This window comes from Choloepus didactylus, chromosome 16 (genome assembly GCF_015220235.1).
Source record: "Choloepus didactylus isolate mChoDid1 chromosome 16, mChoDid1.pri, whole genome shotgun sequence".
Taxonomy (NCBI): Eukaryota; Metazoa; Chordata; class Mammalia; order Pilosa; family Megalonychidae; genus Choloepus; species Choloepus didactylus.
Window position 1 is genome coordinate 44,094,532 of NC_051322.1, and position 24,850 is coordinate 44,119,381.

The 24,850-nt window shown below is 43.5% G+C and overlaps 1 protein-coding gene across 3 annotated transcripts in view; it reads right to left on the bottom strand.

Annotated features, from left to right (window-relative positions):
* The window catches only part of FHOD3 (formin homology 2 domain containing 3), a 509,790-nt gene that overhangs the window by 438,327 nt on the left and 46,613 nt on the right, over positions 1-24,850 (bottom strand). For all 3 annotated transcript variants that reach the window (XM_037806361.1, XM_037806363.1, XM_037806362.1), the window contains exons 2-3: positions 17,296-17,402; positions 3,997-4,061 (exon numbers count right to left, since the gene is read on the bottom strand). In XM_037806361.1, coding sequence (XP_037662289.1) covers positions 3,997-4,061; positions 17,296-17,402 — 172 coding nt within the window. The remainder of the gene's footprint in view (positions 1-3,996; positions 4,062-17,295; positions 17,403-24,850) is intronic.

Here is a 24,850-nt window from a genome sequence, read left to right on the forward strand (position 1 = left end):
AGACCTTTTGTGCCAGGTTGCTCTTTCACAACTACAAGCATAGCTGACACTTTGGTACCTTCAGCCATTTTCTTACCTTCTGTTTAACTCCAATGCTGGCTACTTGAAAGTGTAGGTCTACTGGGTCCCAGAGAATTAATCGCCAGTGTTTATTTTCTTAATGGGAAGACAGGGTCTGCTTCAGAAAACTGAAGCGCAGAGGTTTTAAGCCAGCAAAAAGCCATAAAAGTCAGCCAGTAGAAAAGACTCATATATTAACTTTAGGATCCTAAAGACTTCAACCTTATTTTTGAAATCCTAGATTCCATTCTCTGCCCCCACTGTTTTTCATGATGAGATTTAGTGATCAGAGCCAGTTGGACTCTGAACATTGTTCTGGTGCCTGGAAATAGGATCATTTGCAGGGACCAAAAATTTTATTTTCTCTAGCTAACCTCATAAAATGCAGAATTCTCATGATTATCATAGATTTTTTTTCATTCACATCTGTGAGTTTATGTCCATATGATCATCAATACTGTTATTTCTTTGAGGGACCGAAGCTAGATTAAGAAGGCAAGTCATGCATCGTTTTGCTACAATATTTTACATCTTGTGATCATACCAAAAATGTGCATATAAAATTACAGGAGAGATGGGCAAGGAAGGACCAAAGCTCAGGGCCTCTCTCTATTCCAAAATCCCAATCCAACTTCCTGCTGGATGCTTCAGAACTGCTGCACTATCAGAAATGAACTGTCCCAGCTGCGAGCTGGGACCATCAAAGTAGAGCCCCCTTAGTCTTCATTTTTCATGAGGTTTGCTCTGTTGCTAACCATAAAGTCTCCACTCTATTCTCGTCCCCAGGGACACATGGTTCCAAAGTTAACACCAGAGAAATCCAAAGGCACGTCACCTCTAATTCATCAGCATGCAGTCCTGGATTCTAAACATTGCTATTCTTAATTAAACAGGAAAGAAGGGATAGAGAACTTGGGGTGAGGAAAACATTATTTTGGAGAAATTTACTTGACAGCATTTTAAACCCAGGAGACAAAAGCTGATCCTGGATCCTGACAGTCCAATCCCAGGGTGGGGAGGAAGATATTTGGGGGAGTCAGATATGATGCTAGGCCTAAAACTGCAGCAGCTATTGTATCCAATGCCTGCAATAACTCAACTAGGTATTGTATGGTAAATAGGGAAAGTAATCTTAAAAAGAAATAGGAACGCAAACAATTGATGTGAAAAGTTTTTTTTTTCTTCTTATCACATTTCCCTTTGTCATTTCAACTAGAGATTGTTCCAGGTTTGGTTTCTTTCCATTCCAAAGAAATCTGTCTAATATTGCCATTTGGAAAGAGAAAGAGTACATCAAAATAGGAGGAGGTCCTTCATAAACATGCTACATACATTCCATTTTATATATATAACCCAAGGATAATACTGAGCACCATACTAATAAATCTATTCCAGATATGGCCTATAATAGTAAATGGAATCAGAAAGAGGGTTTCCAAACAAAAGAAAAAACTTTGCCTTCTTAGGGTCTGCAGTTAATTTATCTGATCAAACCCACTTACCCGACATAATCAAGCCTAACTTCAATTAATGGCAAAAGCTGATTAGAGCAGAGAAACCTTAAAAAAACAATACATATACACATCTTAAAACATTAACTTACAGTCACAGCCCACTTGCCAGTGATGAGAACCAGGTGGTCACCCTGCTTACAGCAAATAAGGAGACATGCCTTCCCTCTGCTGGGGCCACAGCCTCGTCTTTGAGTAAGGGTCCACCATCTGGCAGCCCATGCAGACTTTCTTTTATAAACCACTCCAATAACGTGATCTGTGATTTCCATTTTCAGTTTCTTTGAAGTCCAGCAAGAACTTAAGACACCTGTGAAGCAATCTCAGCATAGAATCCTTCTAGATTTTTATAATTTCCCCCACCTTTATAGTTGTCACTACCACTTGCTGACAAAAATGCTTTTTCAGCAACTGGTTTTGAGTCTTTTCCAAAATATTCAATGTATTTCAAAGAAGAAATGATTTTTCTACTCATATTTAATCAGTTTATAAAATACTATGAAATATCTATGTACTGTTTCATTACATTGCATAATTCCAATAACAAGCATAACCGGCATAAGGAGGTTTGGGAACAAACACAATGACTTTGTGAGCACGGAGGTCAACTCCTAGGAAAAAGAAGACATACATGTGGGCTCGGCTGGGGATGCCCAGCCACAGGGATGAGACACATGTTTTATGTGCTTACCAGGGACTCCTGAATACATAAGCTAATGCAGCGAAGTTAATGGAAGTTGGTTAGAAAAACTTCTGTACTTGGAATATTTAAGCACATATTACAAAAGACTGAGCTTTCTCAAAAGGACCTAGTTCATTAGGATTTTGATCTAGTCCATTTTAGTGTGTCTGCTTTTCACTGCCTTCCTCTCCCTGGAAAATACCCATTCATGCTCATGTCAGATTTCTAATGCTTTCCAGCTATATTTCAACCAATATTTTTCTTCAGCAGTATTTGGCACATGCTATGTGCCTGCATTTGTTCTAGATCTGGGATGAAGGGGAGGATGAATACATCCAAAGCCATAGGTCACAGGTCTTTTCATTAGGAAGACATGATTTATACATATGAAATAACTACAAAAATGTAAAGCAGGTAAAATAAAAGTGACTGATTAAATATCATCAAGTGTCCGTGTGTGTTTTACAGTCACTCAGGGCTACGGGCAGTTGAGAAACAGAATGATCGAGGTTGACTGAAGGTCCTATAGGTCTTACTTTGTTTCCAACAAAATTAAGACCCCTCCCCGTCCCTAACCTCCCAGCCTGGGGTTTAGGAGCCTGCTAGGCAACTACTCTGTAGTCACAAAGTTAGACAAAGGTTTTACTCCAAGACACTCACAGCCTCACCAACTTCACACCAAATGAAGTAAAATTACACCAATGGCCCTGGTCCAGCCACTTCCTGCCCCATCCCTGGATCTCAACAGGGAAAGGGGACAAGGAGGAGGGACTAGAAACAATTCTTTCCATCCCACCGACGGATACCATGATCCACTTGTGGCCTGGGACCCAACAGGATGATTCCAGCTCTCAGCTCATTCTTATCATAGCTGCTCCTAATTAGAGCTCTGAATTAGGATCACAACATATATTAAACAAAAACAAATCTACCCTGATATGGAGAACTTCCATGAATAAAGTGAATTTTAATTCTTTTTTTTTTCTCTCTTTAATGCTATTACACAATTGTCTCTACATGATCCAATGCAGGAGGAGACCAGGCCACAGCTCTAGAAGCCATTCACACAGAGGTGATCAGCTTAGCATAAATCATTCGTTTCCCTGCTCCTGTCTGCAGATGGGGGAACTAATGGGACCAGGAAAATTAAGAGCTACAAAAATGGCCCCAGTGGGATCTCTGAACCACAAATACATTTGCTCCCTGAGCACCATTTTGCTCTGTATCCACGTGCCCCTTTCCCCCTTCCATGCTGACCCAAGATTTTCTTTGCAGTCCCCTGACTATGACCTGCAGTCCCAGCCAGCACTTCCCCACCAGCAGCTTCAAGGAGGCACCAAGTGGCCCCTGCCCGGCTCACTTCAACCTACACGCTGGGAAGGGCTCCGGGGACGTCCAGCAGCCCAGCCTCCCAGCCTCGGGGCTGGAGGTTCCCGTGGGCACAACCCCAGGCACAGCGTCATCTCTCCCAGCCTCACCAAAAAGAACCTCATTCAACAATCTGTCTTAGTTCAAGCCCTATTCACTAGCCACACAGCTAAGGAAGCCAGAATGAAGCAGGGCGTCAAAAGCTATTGCTCTCGGTTGCTTTAATGAAAACCTCAACAATCCCTGATAGGGGTTAACCCGAGTAGACAGCACAACAGTGAACAGTTTATTTTATTCCCCAAAGTGGCTGTGTCTCATCACATGTTTAAACACTGAGGCAGAGGGCAAGCATCCCCCTCCGCAGGCGTCACTCACCGATGCAGGCGTGGACCCTCACGGACAGCTGTGTCCTCAGGATGATGCTGTGCTTCTTGCCCCTCCTAAAGGAGACAGGAGACAAACCAGGGCATCAGAGGAGCCGGCCACACCCACCCGAAAAGTGCTCCGTGCAGGAAGCGATGCTACACTGAATAGAAACCCATCCCAAAATAATGGGATGCCACAGGGCTTTCAGGAAAATGAAACAATAAAGGTTGACTTTTTTGGTGTGGCACACATGTTTTATTGCCAAACCCCGTCCACTCGTTCCATGCACAGAGCTTGTCTGGGAAAGTTTTAAATTCTGAGCCCATGAAGTGAAATCCCTGAATGTAACAACACAAATCTGCTTGGTCATTTCCATGGCCATCTTTGCATTTTTAGAAAATAGGAAAAGAAACACAGAGAGGGGTGATCGGGCAGAGCTGTGCTGCTGAACATCAATTCAAGAGTGCCATGACTTCTCCCCTCTCCTCTTACTTCTCTAGAGTCCACCATCGAGGGCCTGCAGGCTATTTATCAGCAGGAATGTGATTCCCATCAGGCCTTGTCTCACCTTTGCTTCCTTCTCACTTCATTTCTTACAAGGAAGAAGAAAGGATGGACTTCTCCCGACTTCTACTGCAACTGGGGCTTACCTGCTTGATGCAGAGAGGGGCCTAAAGCACAAAGCAGTTGGCAGGAGAGAAGGGGGAGAAAATCTGAGTCCTGGCTATCAGGGGGTAACTAAATGAGGGTTCTGAGGTTGGGAGAGAGGGAGGAGCCAGGAGGGAAAGGGGAAATGGAGTCAGCCAGCCAAGATGGGGGCAACATGCTGGGTCTCTCATTGGTCACTCTCATCTCTGCCTATCAGGGCTGAATTTCTAACAGACTCCGGCAGTGCTTTCCTGCTTTCTGGTTTTGTGGGTCATGTTGGAGGGGAAGGGGCATAGTTAATACTGTGAATATGAACTCACAGTAATGACTGAAACAATTATAATTTTTAGTCTTGAGACCAGATCGGAGGGGAAAGGATGGTTTTTAAAAATGTTTTTTAATGCATTTTTATTGTGAACTTTAACATATATACATAACAGTGATAACTTTCAAAGTATGATTCAACAAGTAGTTACAGAGCAAATTTCAAGAAATTCCACAATTTCAGTTATTTCCATTATTGTAAAATATACCATATATACAGAAAGGTGTTATCTTTCAAAGTACAGCTCAGCAAGCAGTTATATAGGTAATTTCAAAAATGTTATGGGTTACAGTTCCACAGTTTCAGTTCTTTCCTTATTGTGAAATATAGGATATAGGATAGAATAGATACAGAAAGGTGAAAACTTTCAAGGCACAATTCAACGAATAGCTATAGAGCAAATTGCAAAGAATGTTATAGGTTACAGTTGCACCATTTCAGTTATTTCCTTCTAGATATTCTAATACCCGAGCATCAAAATATATATATATATATATATTTTATATAAAGTTTCAGTATTAGTAATCCTTTGTTAAATCTTATCTTGTCTGTTGCTACCCCTTCCTCTCGTTTAATCACTTGCTTGATCTTCAGGGGTGTCTAGGCAGTGAGCACCCTATTTTATTCATATTGAAAGGGGATGTTGACAGTATGGGGAAGGGGGCTGCATCTGATTGTTGTTCTTAAAGAGGCTGTTGCCTCCGGGTTTTAGGAAAATATTTTGTTTGTTTTTTATTTTTTTAAAGGAAGAAGGAAAACCTATTGCACTGTCCTACAAAAGCAAGCAGTAGCCTCCAGCCCAGAATCTGCATTCACAGTCCATCCAAATCCCGATAAGCCATCATTCTTTTTATTTTGCTTATTTGCTTTTTCATTTTACATTTTCTCTGTGCAAGGCACTAGCCTCAAGGAGCTTACAAACCAATTGTGCAACACTCGTCCCATCTTCACAAGGCATGTTCCAGATTCCTACAACACAGATTTCTTCCAAACAGTGCTCCTGACAAAAAAAACTTTTTCTCTCTGGACAATCCTGCTGTTGAAGTTCCTGGTGATCATACCAGGAAGAACGTTCCAATTAAGTGCCTTGAACTTAACTGCTGAAGAGTCTTCTTTAAAAGCCTTTTGTTTGAACTACCAAGACAGGAATTTGGCGGGGTGGTAGCAACCATCAGGTGTGTGTCCCACCCAGAGCTGGGCAGGGGCCGAGCTGAGAGCAGAGAATTGTTGAACCCGACAGGGCCCAGGTCTAACTATTAGAAACAACAGACGTTAAATCCTCACATCTGGAGGATTTTCTGTAACTCACATTATCAGGAGTAGTGAGTCAATGATAAATACCAGTAGAAATATTACGTGCGCTGGACACCCAGAGGGATGGCCAGGCAAAATACTTCAGAATACTTGAGGTTCGGGAGAATTTCAAAAATGGCCCACTGATGGTCCCTAATTTTATCTTCAAACTACTGCAAAGTTGCATTTTGAGTAAGTGCTTGTTTTCTACAGAATTCTCAAGTTCCACGGTGAGCGTGTGGGGTTCCGGGCACCTGCACAGAAATAGGACAGTCTTCCCAAAGAAGCTGCGGATAGGCCAACCACTCTGGAGGCATCTTCTCTGTGCTTGTGCTTGGAGAAACCAGGCAATTGGTTTGGTTAAGCTGAGCCCTAATGGAATTTAAGACAAAGTACACCTATTTTTTTAAGTAATTTAAACACTTATAATTCCCCTACTTCAATATTCCACCTCCTTCCCTGCCTGGGCCTGTACTTGAAACACTATGATTGAATCCCAGGAGTTCAGGACAAAGGAGGGGGCTGACTGAGGGGGAGGCAAGGGGCAGGGAGAGTGGCCAGAGTTTGGCCAGGTCCACACAGAAGGGTGCCTGTCATCTCTCACCCCAGCAATCGCCCACCTTTAAGGTGGGAACTATTACTGTGAACATTTTATGGATGAAGAAAGCAAAGCTTGGAAAAATGACAAAACCTGCATAAAGTCACATGGCTGAGAGAAACAGAACCAAGACTGAAAGCAGAGCTGTCCACCCCTACAGTGGCTGCACTGTCCTGCCTTTTGCTGCCTTTTGCTGTGCAATTACCAGGGCTTATATAGGATGAAGAGAGCCCTAGCTTCTTCATGGAACTGGTATGCTCTCACTACTAAAACCCAACAAAGAGGACACACAAAAAACCAAGGTGAAAAGATCTAAGCATATGTTAGCAAACCAAATGATGCAGTATGAAAATAATACATCAGGACCAAATAAGGCTTCTCCAAAGGATTCAAGAAGATTTAATTACAGGAAATCCGATATTACAACTATCACATTAGGTTCCTTTAAATTTGATAGCATCTCTGCCTCTACGACCATATATTTTAATTGGTTGTTGCTGATATATTGGAGAGACCTTTATTTTTATATATTTCTTTTATATCTGGCCATCCTACTACTATTACTGATTCTTTTGGCTGATTTGTTTGGCTTCTTTTAGGGAAATAATCATATCATCTGTTTAACAAATAATCATTTTATTCACACCTTTTTAGTAATATGTCTTTTTCTTCTGTTTCACGGGTAGAACTTTCAGAGGGAAATAAATAATCATGGGCATACCTTTATCCCCCAACAGGATACTATATCAGTTTTGGTTTGGAAAATAATAATCATAATAGTTGCTAACATTACAGAATGCTTATTATGTGCACTTTGTACAGATTTACTCATTTAATCATCACAAAATTCCTAGGAGGTAGGCAGCATTATTGCCATTTTACAGAAAACTGAAACCCAGAAGGACTAAACAAGGAGCTGAAGTCACACAGCTAAAAAGTGACAGAGCTTGGCCTTGACCCCAATTCTGACCCCAGAGCCTGTGCCCCTATCACCTCCCTACAGCTGCCTCCCAGATACACCTTCTCTCTCTTCCTTGTCCAACGCACGCTTACTGGGGTGCCGAATGAGGTGCACAAAGCTCGTGGGGATCTCCCCTCATGGAGCATTCACATTCCAAAAATGAAATCAGCAAGAGGCTGTCTGTGTGAATACACTGTCAGCACTCTAACGACCCTTTCCTCTCTGGTTCCAACATTCTGCATCCGTTTCATACCTGCCACTCCTTCTGAGCCCAGGTGTTTGCAGCAGAGTGAAATGGGAAAGCATCCAGTACTCAAACTGAGTGATCCAGAAGGCAATGGCAGTTTAGCTTGACCTGACACTCCCCAGGAAGCCCCAGATTCCATTCCTAACAGCACAGCCACTGCCAGGCAAACATCAACAGCCTCTGCATCTAGCCACCCTTCCAAATCAGCAGCCACAGCCCATCAGCTGCCCACATCAAGGACAAAGCTACCCAGATGACAACGGACCTATCAAAAGACACTCAATTCAAGAAGACATCAATTGAGGCACACATGCCAGGAATAGGATGATACTACTAAAGGAACTTTCCAAAACTTCCTAGTTTCTCAGAATATGCAAGTTTCTGCTACAATAATGTTTAAGGTAGAAAAATAATCGATTTAATCAAATAAGTCTCGTGGAAAGCCATGTGTTTCAGTTCTACTCATCTCTCAAGAGAATATTTTTATAAAAATAATAATAAGACCCCTTTGAGGCTGTAAGAACAAATGCTTATTATTTTATTGAGTGGCATAAAGCCAAATGCCGGATGACTTTATCTTGCAACCAACACTAAACTTGATGCCCCCAAATATTCCTTCACTCAAATTAGAACTAAACTTTGATTGCAGCCAAGGGTGGAAAACCAATGTTTGGACCTATCCAGTAAAAGGGCCCCCTCAGTAGTTGCCCCAGGAATAAATTTCATCTTGGTAAGCTCCTCCAATAGAATATAGAGGTAAAAAGCACAGACTCTGAAGCCAGCTGTGTGATCTTGAAAAAGTTACTTAACCTTTCTGGGCCTCAGCTTCCTGGTATGTAAAAGGAGAAAGATAACAGTGCCTATCGCCCCTCCTATGAGCGTGAGGATTCAATGAGTAAATGCAGGTAGCATTACTGTGGACATGCCTGGCACATGGTAAATGCTGAACAATGTTAGGCAATATTTTTATAAGTAATAACATTACTGTTCTTTCAGCCACTTCTCTCTCCTTCTCTTTCACAACTAAATTACTGAATACAATTTCATTCTCTTTCTCTCACCTCATTTCAGTCTGCCTTTTCTCCTTTCTCCAACCTCTCTCCCCATCTTTCTTTTTCTCTTCCCTCTTTTTCTCTCTCTCTCAAGAATCTACAACATAGCTGTTATTATTTGATACTTTTTTCCTGTTCTAAATTTAAATTCAAGTGATTTAACATTCTAATTATTTTCGGCGAGACTATATTAATTGTTGTTCCTCCTGCATGAAACCTCGGGCTTATCAGACCCTGAGGATGGGGTCACCCGCTATAACGGGAAGTCCTGAGGAGTTCCAGGGAGCCCCTTGCAGTCCCTGCCCTTGACCAAAAAAGCATCAAACCTGTGGACATGAGCAGAGGGGACAGGAGAGGGCCCTCAAGCTCTGCCCCACTGAACACTTTCTGAGAGAGGCTGCCGACACACCCTGGCTCCCTGCCCTCCAGTTTTCCTCACCTCCTGCTTCAACGAGAAGACCTGAGGCAGAGAGAATGGACTTTGCCACTTCACTCAGTTCACCGTCCCCTCATCTGCAGTGTCCTCATCACAACAGCTAAAGCTTCTCCTTGTACCCCCACCCAAGGGTACAAGCTCTGTCACCAGCTCAACATCTCTTTGCCATGACTGTTTCCTTTTAATTAAAGTTTTAATGAAGCATAATTTACATACCATAAAATTCATTGATTTTTAGTATTTTACAGAGTTGTGCCACCATCACCATCATCTAATTTTAGAACATCTTCATGAGCCCCAAAAAGAAACCTCATGCCCATCGGCAGTCATTCCCTGTTCCCACACCCAGCCCTGCTCTCTCTCTCTGTAGATACGCTTTTTCTGGATGTTTCATAAAAAAGGAATTGTATGATACATGACCTTTTGTATCTGGCTTCTTTCACTTATCATAATGTTTTCAAGGTTCATCCACGCTGTCTATTTATCAGTACTTCATTCCGTTTTATCGCCAAATAAATATTCCATTGTAAGGATGTACTGCATTTTATTTATCCACTCACCGGCAGGTGAACATTTGGATTGTGTCTACTTTGGAGCTATTATGAATAACACTGCTATGAACATTCACACGCAAGTCGTTATATGGACACATGTTTTCATTTTTCTCTTGTATATTCTCAGGAGTGGAATTGCTGGGTCATATGGTAACTCTCTGTGTAACATTTTAAGAAACTGCCACATCAGACTTCAATTAGAGATATGAATGAAGTGGATCTGGTTAGGACTAAGACAAATCAGGCCAAAGGGCAAAGGACGATACTGACAGTGTTTAAAAACTTCAACTTCTGTATGAGACTAAGGGAAGAGATGTTTATTTGGTGCAGGATCTATATTTTCTGCAGCATACTAAATAATTTAACTTGTATGGTAAATTTATTCAAATACCATAATTACATGGAACTTTGAATAGGAAGTGAGATCTGGTAGGTTTGAACATGTTAGCATGAAATCCTGATACATCCCAAAGTAATTTGGGCAGAGAATAAAAATACATTTGCAGGGCCCCCCTCAGGAACTGGGGGAATGCGGAAATGTTGGACTTCCCCACCTGGGTTATTACTGATATTCTCATAAACATTGAGGGCTAACAATTTAGTAGGATGAGCCCTCAATCTTGGGGCTTGCCCTTGCAATGGAGAGGCTAAGCCCACTTATAATTGTGCCTAAGAGTCTCCCCCAGATAACCTCTTTGTTGCTCATATGTGGCCTCTCTCTCTGTCTCTCTCTCTTTCAGCCCACACAGCAGGGGAAATCACTGCCCTCCCCCTTACATGGGGCCTGACTCCCAGGGGTATAAATCTCCCCAGCAACATGGGACATGACACCTAGGGATGAGCGTGGATCTGGCATCATGGGACTGAGAAAATCTTCTTGACCAAAATGGGGAAGCGAAATGAAACCAAATAAAGTTTCAGAGGCTGAGAGATTTCAAATGTAGTCAAGAGGTCACTCTGGAGTGCATTCTGATGCACTATATAGATATGCCTTTTCAGTTTTTAGTATATTAGAATAGCTAGAAGGAAATACCTAAAATTGTTGAATTGCAACCCAGTAGCCGTGATTCTTGAAGATGACTGCATAACTATATAGCTTACATGGTGTGATGGTGTGATTGTGAAAATCTTGTGGCTCACACTCTCCTTATCCAGTGTATGGACAGATGAGTAGAAAAATGGGGACAAAAACTAAATAAAAAATAGGGTGGAATGGGGGGGATAGAATGTTTTAGGTATTCTTTTTAATTTTTTTTTTTTTTTTTTTGGAGTAAGGAAACTTCAAAATTGCTTGTGGTGATGAATGCAGAACTACAAGATGGTACAGTGAATAATTTATTGTACACTGTGGATGGTTGTATGGTATGTGAATATATCTCAATAAAACTGTATTTTAAACAAAAAAAGAAAAAATATAAAACAAAATAAAACTGTATTTAAGAGAGAGATTGAGAGAGAGAGAGGGAGAGAAAGAGAGACTGCCACACTGTTTTCCAAAGTGCTTGCACCATTTTACATTCCCACCAGCAATGTAAGACGGTTCTAATTTCTCCACGTCATCCTCAACACTTACCAAAAATTTTCAACACTTTTTCATTAGCTATCCTCATGGGTGTAAAGTGAATTCTCTGATTGTGGTTTTGATCTGCATTTCCCTGATGAGAAATGATGTTGAGCATCTTTTCATGTGCTTATTGGTCATTCGTGTATCTTCTTTGGAGTAATAACTATTCAAATCTTTTTCCCATTTTTCAATTGGGGGTTATTTTCTTTTTATTGTTGAGTCATAACAGTTCTTTATATATTCTGGATACAAGTCTCTTATCAGATACCTGATTTGCAAATATTTTCTCCCTGTCTGTTGCTTGTGTTTTCACTTTCTTGATGGTGTCTTTTGAAGTGCAAAAGTTTTGGGTTTTGATGACATCCAATTTATTAGATTTTTTAATCACTTGAGCTTTTGGTGTCATATCTAAGAAACCACTCCCAAATCCAGGGTCATGAGGACTGAATCCTGTTTTCTTGTAAGAGTCTTATAGTTTTAGCACTTACATTTAGGTCTATGATCAATTTTAAGCTAATTTTTGTTTATGACGTGAGCTCCCTGATATGTTGGCCACCTCCCTCTTTTCCTCTTCCATCCTCAAGTCACTCCTAAGTGGAAAGAAGCCTTTGCTCAACTCTTTCATGGCTCCAGCTCCTGTGCAATCCTGCTGCCTTCCTTATATCAGCACCCCATTTTCTCCTGGACCTACCTCTGCCAGTCTCCACCCTGCTACTCTTATGCTTCCTCCCTCTCCTAGATCTCCTCCTTACCATACCCTGGCCTCACTGCGGTCCTTCCAAACTTGACTTCTTTGTGGCATGGAGCCCTTAACTGCCCACTTTTTGACATTTTCTCCTCCTTACTGAGGTAGACACTGCTGGTTATCTACTCAATATCCATTTTCCTCTTCTGCTTATAAATGGAGTCCAATTTTGTTTTTGTTTAGAGTAACAATGCACCCACCTAAAAATTATATTCTCTAATCTTCTTGGCCACTAAGGGTGGCATGTGACACAGTTCACCTACGTTATTGGTGGCAGTTGCAGGGCAGAGCTTCTAGAAAAGCTCTTTAAAAGGGGCAGATTCAGCTGACACTAACATTTTCCTTCACCCTTCCCATCTAAGGCAGGGACCACTAGTTGTCACCCAATGTCCATAGGATTAGAGGTTTAGCTGGACACAAGCCCACTTTTCATGGTGTAAGCAATAGCAAACATGTGAAAGCCATGTGCACAAAGAATGGGCATACACTCCCATTGTCCATTTCCTTCGTGCTGGTGGCTGGGATGCAGATGAGATGGTGAGAGCTGAAGCAGCCACCCTGGACCCAGAGATGGAATCCTCACTTTGAGGATGGTAGAGCTGCTCTGCCACTCCCAAGGAGGACTGTCTACATATGGACTCTTAGGCAAGAGAGAAATAAACTTTTATCTTATTTAATTTTCCATAGTTGGAGGTTTCTGTTGCAACAGAAAAGACTTTACCCTAACTAAGACACTCCTTCTGGACTTGATGTGATGCTGGAGAGGGAGCCATCTTGCAGCCACGTTGACACATGCAAGATGAAAGTCACACCCTAAGGATGGCAGAGCAGAAAGATAAAACAAGCCTGCGTTCCTAAGAGCATCCTGAACTCAAGTTATTGTCCTTGAAACTACCTAATTATCCACTTCTTTTTTCATGATAATAATATATACTTTAAAAATTTTTAAACCCTTGCTATTTGGCTTCTTTGTTACATGCAGCTGAACCGAATCCCTTCCTGAAGTTCAGCACCTGACTGTGGGTGCCCTGAGTCATCTGGGTGCTGCTGCCTGGGTGACAACCAACTCTCTGGCCCCTACAGCCGGGTTCTGGCCATCTCCTCACCTCCCTCCTGCCTCTTTCCCTTAGGAAAGAGATGTGCAGGCTGGTTTTCTCTCTCTCCACTCCGTTTCCTTCAAGGGATCACACCCAGCCTCCCTGGCCCCCTCCCTGGGAACTCTGTACGTACTTTTGCAGGATTTTTCTGTAAACTTACAACTGCTCTAATTAAAAAAAAACTTTTCCCCTTCCCCAAACCACTCCCACTCCTCCCTCCTGCCTCCACAAGCCATGCTCCACGGGTACTATCCACCGAATGTCATGTGTTCACTTTATCCCCCAATATCCCTCCACTCGAGCTAGTACCACGTCTCTAGATTCACAGCTTTCCTCCCCTCTCCCTGAGGGTTCAGGCCCCCCCTCTACCCTCCTTCTTCAGCCACAGGTCAGACCCCTCAGATCACTCTGTTTCCCTCCACACAGTTGGCCACATGTGACCTGGCCTTCCTGCTCAAAGTTCTTTCCACTCAGACCCTCCCCCCAATCCCTGGTTGAGTGAGGAGTTCTGGGGAGAGGGGTATGGGGGGGGGGGGATCTTTCTGTGCCAGGTCATTTCTCCTCTACCCGACTTCAGTCCATACCTGCAAGTCCTCACTCCTACCTGATCCTGCCTATGCCACATTGTACCACTGGGCTCTGTTTTGCTAGCATAATAATTACCTTGTCCTTCCAGTTTTGAAGGTCTTTCTTTTCTCTGATTAGCCACAGCTTGAGTGATAATTCCAAACATCAAGTGAGTTAATTTTTAGTCTTGGCATAAAAGCAGGGTAATGGACAAGAACAAAGAAACAAACTCCTCCAGCAAGGAAAACTTAATACACACTGTATAAAAACACACCACTATTTTCACATAGTCTGCCATACAGCTTCACTTGGTTGTCCCAATATCTTGCTAAAATTACAGAAAGAAATCAAGACAAGGTTTACAAATGACAATTCAATTGCCTTTTCATGCCTCAAAAAGGCAATTCTTAACTAGGAAAAATTATATTTTAACCCCCATTTGTGGAAGCTGTGGGCTCTCAGGCACACAGACTTTGCCAACTGCCACAGTTCTAGGAGGGGAGCTGGGAGGGACCCTTGTGCAAGTGACATGGCCCTGCCTGTGCAGGCAAAGCCGTAGCCTCCAGGCTTGTTTCATGGCCAGCTCCAGGTTATTTGTCCATGCACTTCCAGTTCTCAGTGGTTACAAAAAAAAAATCTGGAGATAACTGGATTGGCCTGACAATTCCATGACAGCCTCATCCCAGCATGTCTTCTGAAATACAGGCCATCAGACACAGGCCCCCTACCAGGGAGAGCAGCGAAGACAACCCCTTCACACACTGCAGGACAAAGAGGAGCTTCCAAAGGACAAGGATCACCATGAACAAAGACTATCTCAAAGATATAAAACCCCATGCTGGGGTGAACTGGGGCTCATCTGTTGGATTCATAGCTATCCAACATCTTTTGGACTACCTTCTTCTGTTTGCAGTTTCTCATGTCTTGAGTCCTGCCTTCTCATCTTGCCATAATTCATTTCTCAAGCATCCCTTGCTGTTAGAGTGCAGAAACGTGGTCTAGGCACCGCCCCTCAGATGGACCCATGACAAGATGATGCATCAGAAGGGAACAAATTGAGGAAGTAAGCACCAGAATCTACTCTGGTGAGCTTACATTTAGCACCAGTGTTCTTGGGAATGGCTGTGGCAGGACACTGGTGCCGCCAGTGAGAGCTGTAGTGTTGCTGACAGATGGTGGCAGCAATGGTGTCTTCCCTGAAGCCACCCTACAGTGTGGTTGGGTGCTGTTTAAACTAGGAGCAGTGTTTAGACTGGAACTGATGTCCTTGCATGAACCAACCTCATGTTACCAACGACGCAAATGTACATTCTGAATAGAAACTGAAGTGCCTTTGCCCAGAGGCTCCCAGGAAGTGGCTGAGCTGGTGTTGGGATGCAGGCTTGGGAATCAGTCACACGTGTGTTCAAACCTGACTCCATCATTTACTGGCTCTGTCATCCTGGATGTATAATTTAACTCCTGACCCTCAGTAGTCTCAGATGAATGGTATAATCTAATCACATGACTATTAAGAGAATTAACTATTAAACAAGATATTGTGAATAAGGTGCCTAGAATAGTGCTTGGCATAGAAGGTGCTCCATAAATGTTACTTTCTTCCCCATCCTTTACTCTTGAAACTGTTATCTAGTATATTAGCTATTTTTTCTGAGTTTCCATGCCCAAATCATTCAAGTTTTGATAAGAAAGAAAAATAATCAAATGGGACAAGGTCTTCAAGCATAACCCCCTAGAGAATTTCTCAAGTTGACAACAATGTACTCATAACACTCCTGGGGTCTGTTTGATCAAAGAGCCATGAAGTCATCCAATTAGAATGCCATTCAGCCTGCATTCTGACGTCTTGTATATAGGGGTATCATTACCAAATGTGTGGTAAAAACTATAGCAATGGAATTTCCCCAAGTCCATGATGTGACTTGATACCCACTCATGTGTGTACAGCCTTCAGTGGCTTCTGGGTCTTTCTCACACACAGCTGGTGTGGCCCGCACAACCACCCTGAAGACAGTAGGGGTGTCTCTGGAGAACGCTGCTGGTTCCTACCAAGGACCCTGGTGCTCTGGGTGTCTGCAGCCACATCATTCAGGGAGTGCACTCCGGAGCCTGCCATTCAGTGCCATCACTAGTCACTAAGTGCCTGCAATGGGCTGAGAATCCTAGGGGCTGGGCATTTGGACAGACACGTTCTGACCTCGTGGAGCTGCAGCAGCAGGGAAGAGGTACAATTAAAGGAAAAATGACCATAAATTGTGATGAGTGTTAAAACTGGGGAAACCCAGGAAGGTATAGAAACATCCTGGACTCAGGGAGCTACATGAATTTGATACTGAGAAGGTTCCAATTTTTGCCCATTCTTTGAGCTATTCATGAAAATCCAGTAATCTCACATTGTATTCATTTACTATAGTATTTTTTTACTCAGGAAAGATCCTTCAAACCATGCCTGGAGTCCCTGATCACCAGATTAAGATAGTTGGGTGTTATTTGGAAAGCAAAAGGGAGCGTCTGAAGGTTTCTAAGGAGGAAGGTGATGAGATCAGACATATGCTTGGTACGAGATGGAAGAACGAGATCAGGGTAGAAAGGGAGGCAGGGCCCCACCACAAGGCTATTTCAATAGTCTAATAATACTTGGGAATGGTTAATTGAGTGTATTCCTGCAGAGATTTCACCTTCTATACAGATCTAGACTTTTTATATGTATCAAGCTTTATTCAGACTCACAGCAATGAGAAATTCTAAACAATTAAAACTGTAGGCTTAAAATAACATCATGCTAGTTAATAATTAATAATTATTCTCTCCAATATAATGAGTTTAAAAGATGATACAGTATAAAGCTATCTACTAGGGCATCTGCCAAGAAAAGTAAATATCCAGTAAATGATCACTGAAAACAATGCTTAAAGCAGTTGCCAATCACTAAAATCTGGACAATGTCCATTGAATAGTGACATTTGGTTTAAAAAAAATTAGAATGCGAATACCATGTGCTTGACTAAACTATGCCAGAAATTTTCCTAGGGCAGGCTATACCCAAGTAGCCTTGTCAGAGAAGTTATTCAACCACTACTGGGGCAGTCACTACTGGTGAGTAACTTGCAACTCCCTTCTTTTTGTGTGATTGTGAGTGAAGAGAAGGTCAAAGTTAGGCGGTTTCTCTTAAGGCCTCTGCTAGGTGGGAACCCATCGGCAGCGACAATCGCGGCTCTTACCCAGCGTCATCCTGGAAGCCTTCTAACTCGTCCCGTTGCTCTGCCAGGGTGGCTTCCAGATCCAGGTAGGTGCCATTGTGGGAGAGCTGCAGTGTGCAGTCATCAAGCTGCAAGAGAAAAAGCCCCAATTAAGGAAGCCTGATCCTAGGGTGGGGACTTTGTGTGGAGGATCACTTTACATTGCCCTCATGTGTTTCTCAAAAGCAAACATGATTCTGAAATTTGGATTATAACTGGAAGATGTAGAATGTTAGTGAATAGAGGTTGGGAGTAAACTGGACATTGAGTGAACAGACAGGACATCTGTTAAGGGAGTGGCACTGACAGGGCCCAGTGGACACGGGTGGAGGAAAAGAAGGAGCCCTTCGGACACCAGCCGGTGTCCCTCTCCATTCCAAGGCACCGAGAAGCAGCCATGATTTGATTTGCGGCACAGAAACCATGACCATGCAACTGATGTGCCCATGGGTTGAGAGTCACAGAGTTTAAATGGCAAATTTGATGGAGAACATGCTGTTCCCTTTGATTCAATGAGAAGTCTCCTAATCAGATTCTATTGTTGTAACCTGGCACATTATAATTAATAGTAGCTCAACAAACATTTTTACAATTCAACCAAAAGTAACATTCTCCATCTGAATGACAATGTATCCAAATTACAACATACAAAGAGGAAATTACATCTCTTGGTTAATAGTCTCATTTTTTTTTAAATTTATTTAACAAATACTTGCATGTTGTTAATTATGTCTCACACACTGTTCTAAACATTTTACACGTTACATCATTTGTTTTTCACATGAACCCTTTAAGTTCTATTACTGTCCCCATTTTAAAGATGAGGAAACTGAGGCACAGAGAGAGACTAATAAGTCCTTGTCCAAAACTATCATCTGATAAATGGTGTAGTTGGGATTTGAATACTGGCAGTTTGGTTCAAGGTTCTGCTCTTGATCACTAGACTCTATCCTCTCTACAGCCGTGAACTACAAAGGACCTGAAAATGCCACGCTTGCAAAATGCCTTTTGTGTCATCTGACTATTCTGGTGCACCTGAGGCAGAGCCACACCCCCTTTCCTTCCTGGGCATGGAAACCACATAGCCCAGCCTGCTTATGGCTGGAGTACGGCAGGTCACTGAGTCCCGACCAACGGGATGTGGGAGGAGGTGAAGTAGCCCCAGCCGGGCCTGCAAGTAACACCTCTGCACAATCACCCACCTTGCTTCCCTCACCTGCAGACAAATGCAGAGGAGCCTGAGGCAGACTCCATCGTGGACTGTGACAAGAGAAAGCAAACAGCTTCTGCAATCTGCAATAAGTCACTGAGATTGTGACCCTGTTTGTTACACTTAGAATGATTAATACACTTAGAAATACAGGAAAATAATTTTACCAAAGATTACTGAGATTAATATTAGGGGAAAATCCAGACCTATGACTTTGTGCTTGATTTCTCAAGCTGTTATGGTGACTCTTCTTATTCATCTACTTGGTGATATAAGGCTCTCATCACAGGACGACTGGAGATTGGGGGAAAATGGAGACAAATGCGTGGCTACTTAAATGCCCGATAATCCTCACCCTCTAAGTGAGATTTCAAATGAGGAATTCACGTCTTTTGGTAGAAAAGCTTCACTTATTATCCTTAACTAGAAAAATGTAGACTGTCACCTTGTTTAGAAGGGGTATCTGTAACAGGCTGTTGATTCTTGTAGAGACCTCATAGTTCCTTGTTTCTGCTTATCCTCAACAGAATGAAAGGAATTTATTCTTTATTGTTTGTGAGAAACACCTAGTTAAATCATTTGAAGGGGTTAATCCTATTTGATTCACTTGTTTCATTTTGCTAAAAAACACTGCTCTTGGTGACTGCCGGAGGTAGGCTGGTGAGTTGCAGCACTCTTAACCGGCATGTTAGAGGAAGCAAATATTTAAACCCAGGAATCAAATTGGCCAAAACCTCTGTGCTCTAGTGTCAGAGGTGTGCCCAGGGCTTGGGAGAAACACACAGGGGAGCAGCCTCCCCAGCCTAGGGAAGGAGCAGACAGGGAGGGTTTCCTGCAGAAGGCATCTCCTGAGCCGAGTGTCTCCTGTGGACTGAAGTCAACCTATATCATTCCTGGGTGGAAAATTCCATCAGGAACTTGTAACTGCTAACACATACGCTAGACCAGGTGTATAGTTGAGAACACTGACAGCTCATTCTTACCTGTAACTTCTACCGCCATTAACCAATAAGGCTGACTTAGTATGTTCTGTTGCTACTACCCATACTTTGGTTTATTTCAAATCTCATACATAATCAGCAGACTAGAAGATGGGGTTAATGTAAACCTTTTCATCCATAACAATTCCTTTTGCCTTGGTCCCTGGAAACGTCTGAGCCCAGAGAAAGAAGCTTTTGCATAAAGAGTTTCTGCTCCTCTAAAGGGTATCAGAATCATCCTGGTTCTGCATACAGCCTGGAGGGAGAGAACCAGGAAAGAGGGGAAGGGCTACTCTGGCGTGGACAGAGATGCCAGGCTGTCCCAACAGGAAGCCCCACAATCTCCCCAGCCTCTGACAACCCAATCTCAAAACCTTAGCGTAACTGTCTGATCTCTCAGGCAGGGAATCATTCACTACTACCATTTGCATAGTTCAATTTTAACAAAATTATATGTCAGGCACAGCTGGGCACCAAGGAACACATAAAAGCTTTCTTCCCTCAACCAGACCATCATTTCATTTGGTAAGAATGACATGCAAATAGAACACAGAGGACAATAAAATGCCATTTAAACTAACTTAAAAAAAAAAAAATGTGGAAGTTCATCCTCAGTTACATTCCTTATGCTTGAGAATGAATTAGCAGCCCCAGCCTGTCGAGACCCACACATCCTCCAACAACTGCCCAAGATCCCCTTCCAGGAGAAGGGCAGCCAGTGCTTCCCAGTCCAGGGGTCACACACCTGCTCCCCCAATTAGTGATGGAGCAAGCCTTTCCCCATTAGTGCTAGCAAGTCCCTCAACTAAAGAAGATGACTATATCCCTTTCACCCCTCAGGAAGGACATGTGGAGTCCCTGCACGTGACCTGTGGAAGGGGCAAGGTCAGCTGTGGGCACCTCAGGGAGGCAGAACACGTGCACAAAGGAATCCAAGGGATCCTAACAACACAGCAGCCCATGAAGATGCCAAGCAAGTCCACACACACTGCACATCCATCCAACAACGCAAGCCCACCTCTTCCTTACACTTTGACACTTGACGTTAATGTTTAACAATCACATGCACCTGGGAGTGAGAATAAAGAAAGGGCTTCTCTGAGGAATTGACACATTTGACAGTAAAACCCCCTAAGTATTATTCTGGGTGGTGGGGACAGAGGACAATAAAATGTCATTTAAACTAACTAAAAAAAAAAAAAAATGTAGAAGCTTTAGGTATCAACTTTATACACAAATTGATGGATACACAAAATTAATTCTCCAATCTTGGCAGTGATAGCTAAGTAACAGCCATAAACTTCAAAAAGAAGGCAAAACAATGTGAGCAGGCAGAGCATGGAGGTTCATTCTAATCTGGTTATTAGAAAATAAAGATTTAGACAGAAATCAGAGCAAAGGAGTCAGCCACCTCCCTGCCAGACCTGTCCCTGACTGGGAACCTCAATTCCAACTTACGCAGAGGCAACCTGATCCCCTCCCTTGGCCTCTCATGCCAAATGTCTTCCCGAATGACTTACAGGCCTTGGAATTTCCTGACGCCAATTCTCATGTCAACCCTGATCCCCTGGCAACACATTCCCTTCACTCCTTCCTGGGCTCTAGACTTGGTGGCCAGGACACTGCCGGGCACTTCAGGGGCACTTCAGGACATAAGACAAAGCTGGGAGCCACTGGGGGAAGATAACATTACAGAGCTATTATAGAGGTGCAGCGATTAGGGAAATTTAGGGGCAATGACAGTGGCCCAGCAGGAAGCCTTTGGATCGGATTGCAGGCTCCCTGGCGCAGGGCAGCACTGCAAACCTGGGGACAGGACTCTGCTGGGGGGCAGGGCGGTTACAGAGCCACATTAAACACCCTGACATTTTGTGCCGTCTAGCCCAGGTCAAAGTGGACCATTAAAGTGACCCCTCGTTCTCTGTAGACATGGAAGGGGCCCCCACTCCTTTCAGAAAAGGCACAAGGTCACCCTGGAGGTCTTTTCACCGCTCCTATAACAAGAGTCCATTCAAACAGAAAGGGCAGACTCACCATGATGGAAAAGCAAACTAGCAACTATCTAAGACAAGGCTGATGTCACATCTCTCGATTCATATATTCTTTTCTCACCTTAGCCCAGGGAACTGGTGTGTTATTGGGGTGATTTAATGATTATCTGCTTTTGGGCAGCAGGGCTACAGTGGTGCTTAGTCTAGGCAACAAAATTTCAGTGTAACGTGAAATAGATTTGCACAAAGCCATTCTAAAAATATACACCAAGGCTCTCCTTTAAACTGATTTTGGTAGTGGTTCAGAAGTGGGAAAATACATGCTGAGTTTAAAAAGAAACCTAAGAAAGGCTAGAATAATCGTCATTTGCTTTTGCCATGTAACGGGTATGGTTGATTGGCCCTGCCTCCACACCCCTGCGGTGTGACCGGGGAGCAGATCCCATCAAGAGGTGGCTCCTTCTCGCCTCCTGAAATCCGGGCTGGCCTTGGGGCTGGCTCTGACCAGTGGGACAGTAGCACATGTGACACGGCTGAGAATCGGACAGCCCCTCTCCCACTGCACCTGGAACCCGGCCCCCATGTGAAAAAGCCCAGTCAGCCTGCTGGAGGATGAGGGACACACAGCCCTGTTGCTCCTTTGCCCCCACAGAGAGCCAGCCAACTGCCACTCATCTGAGGGAGGTAACCTCCACGTGACCCATCAGCTAACGACAGACACAAAAGAATGCCCAGCAGACATCAGCCAAACCAGGTCAATCCAGAACTGCCCGGCAGAGCCACAGACAGGTGAGGGACAATAAAAGGGCTGTTGTGTCATGGCTCCCCATCTTCTCACCCACACCGGACCAGTGGTCCCCAAGGGATTGCAACTTTCACACTCAGAAGTGCTTGGTATCCGAATAGTGGGGGGTGACAGGTCGCCACACTGAGCTGCCCACTGATCACACCGTGACACTGCTGGCTCAAGGTGGGGTTCCACCCACCTGACCCCAACCCTCCGTGAACCCAGGATCCCGCTGGGGCAGAGGGTGGCAGCCTTTGCTGGATGGGTTCTGGAGAGCAGGGAGCAGAGAAGCAGTCGGTCGAGAATCCACCGCCCTCCACCCCGCAGGGAGGCAAGGAGGCAGCAGGAGGGGAACCATGAGTGAGTCAAGGCCCCATGTCCCCAGAACATGTTCCATTCTCCCCATCTTACTTCACTTACAAAATGCAAATTCAGAGGTAAGAGAGTAAAGAATTTCCAGAAGCAACTACAAGCATGAGTTCTGGTTGCACGTCCAAGAAGCCGGCCTTGCTCCTGGGTCAGAGAGCGAGAGTTGCTGTAGGTCTCCTCTGCCCAGAGCCAAGTACACCATGGGCCCGTCCCGGCTCTAAGTGGTACCAAGGTGGTCCGCATGCTGCAGTTGGTCAACTCTAAGACAGCTACGCCCAGTTTCCCCCTCAAATGGTGTTTCTCTTGCTAGGCAACCATGAAGCTTGTGGCTTCCTTAAACTTTGTGGTTCCTTCTAAAGGCAGCAGAAACAAAAACTGGATTTAGATGACAAGTAAAAAAACAAATCAGGAAAGAGAGCCTTCCAACAAGCTCTGCCACGTGTCCCTTTCACAATTCTCAGTCATTTGAGCTCAGTCATTTGAGCTTTTGTGGGCTGTGATCCCCCAAAATCCATAACAATCGCTGCAAAGGGACATGGTGGGGACACAAGTCCGTGGTTGCTCTCTGCCATTTCCTACGCTGCGGAGTGAAAAATGTGGCTATTCATTTTATTATCCTTCAAACTACACATACCCCTAATACATCTTTCTTTGTATATAATGTATTTTACAACAAAAAATGATTAGTTACATACAAAGATAACACTGGGTTTACAAATTTTTAAAAATACAATAATACTTGGCCAGTTTACTTAAGGGAAAAGCCAAATTAAACTGATTCACATGATAGCAGAAGAAAATAGGTCCTGCTGGTCAACCCCCACTTACCACATTTAAAATTTTAAGTCCCAAGGGACCCGTCACCTCCTCGGTATAAGCACACCCCAAGTACTTTAATAAATGCATTAGGATGAGGTATAAGGACATTGTGAAGACATGGCATAACTGGGTTATAAAACAATATGAAAAAAATAAAAAAATTTAAAAAAATATGAATATATTTACTTTGAAAGTCATTGGATTTTACCTCCTTACAAATTCCTTATGCTATTTGTGGCCACCAACCTCAGCAAGAGAAGTAATGTCTTGAAACTGATTTAGGCAGTTTCCAAATCAAGCCCCAGATTCCTATTTAAGTCAACAAAAGTGCACAGCTCATCTGCAAAACGCAGGGCCTCTGCCAAATTCTATGAGTAATACAAAGACAAGGTTTCTCCCATTAAAGAAATTAAATTTAATGAGAATGATAATCAGTAAATATTTAAATATATGAATTATTTTTATTATTTTAAACTAACCACTTTATTATTAAATAAATAACCACAAATGTATTGAATTTTTCTCTTTAAAAGACTGGAATTTATTTACAGGTACCTTTTCTTCTTGTCTCTCACATTTCATGCCAGTTGTGAAAGAGTAGCAGCATTATGTTTCAGGATTATTATGGATTACCGTTTGTTTATTCATGCATTCAGATTAATAATCCTTTCCCTGCTCCTCCTCTGTCCCAGGCACCATGCCCAACTCCTGGGGCGATGGCCATGAGCAAGACGGCCCGGGACCCGGGGAGTGCTCGGGGCTGTGGAGGGGGACATCACCAAACAGCTGGTCAGAGGCCAGAGAAAGGAGGAGGACATGCAGTGTCCACCGTCCTGGCTTCTCCTCTTCTTTTCACTGGGGAGGGAGGGAGCAGGGGGAGGCTGGAGCATGATCCATGCAAAAGCCCTGGCAGACAAGGAACTTGAGTAGTCAAGGCATTGAAAGAAGGAAGGCCAAGGGCTCTGGAGGGGATGCCTTCCTGGCCACAGTAAATTTTTGACACGATTATAAGGCAACGATTAGCTGTGAAATGGGTACACAGATGACTGCTGGACCAGCTTTGCTAAGTGGGAACGGGAGGGAAGATGAGTGACGCGGCCTCTGCTGGAATCAGGCAGCGATTTGAAGGTGGCTTTGGACAATAGTGGGGCCAGTGGAAATGGAGAGATGGAAAAGGAAACAGGGAGGGAAGGGAGGAGGGAAAAGTCAGCAGGACTTGGTGAGTGATTGAATGTGGGGTGTCCAGCAGAGAGAAGCATCAAAGATAAATCTTGTGTTTCTTGTTCAGCAAAAGCAATCAATGGTAGTCCCATTTACCAACATGGGAAATGCTAGATAAGCATTTTGGGGGCAGGAAGATAAAATTGGGATTGGTTTGAAA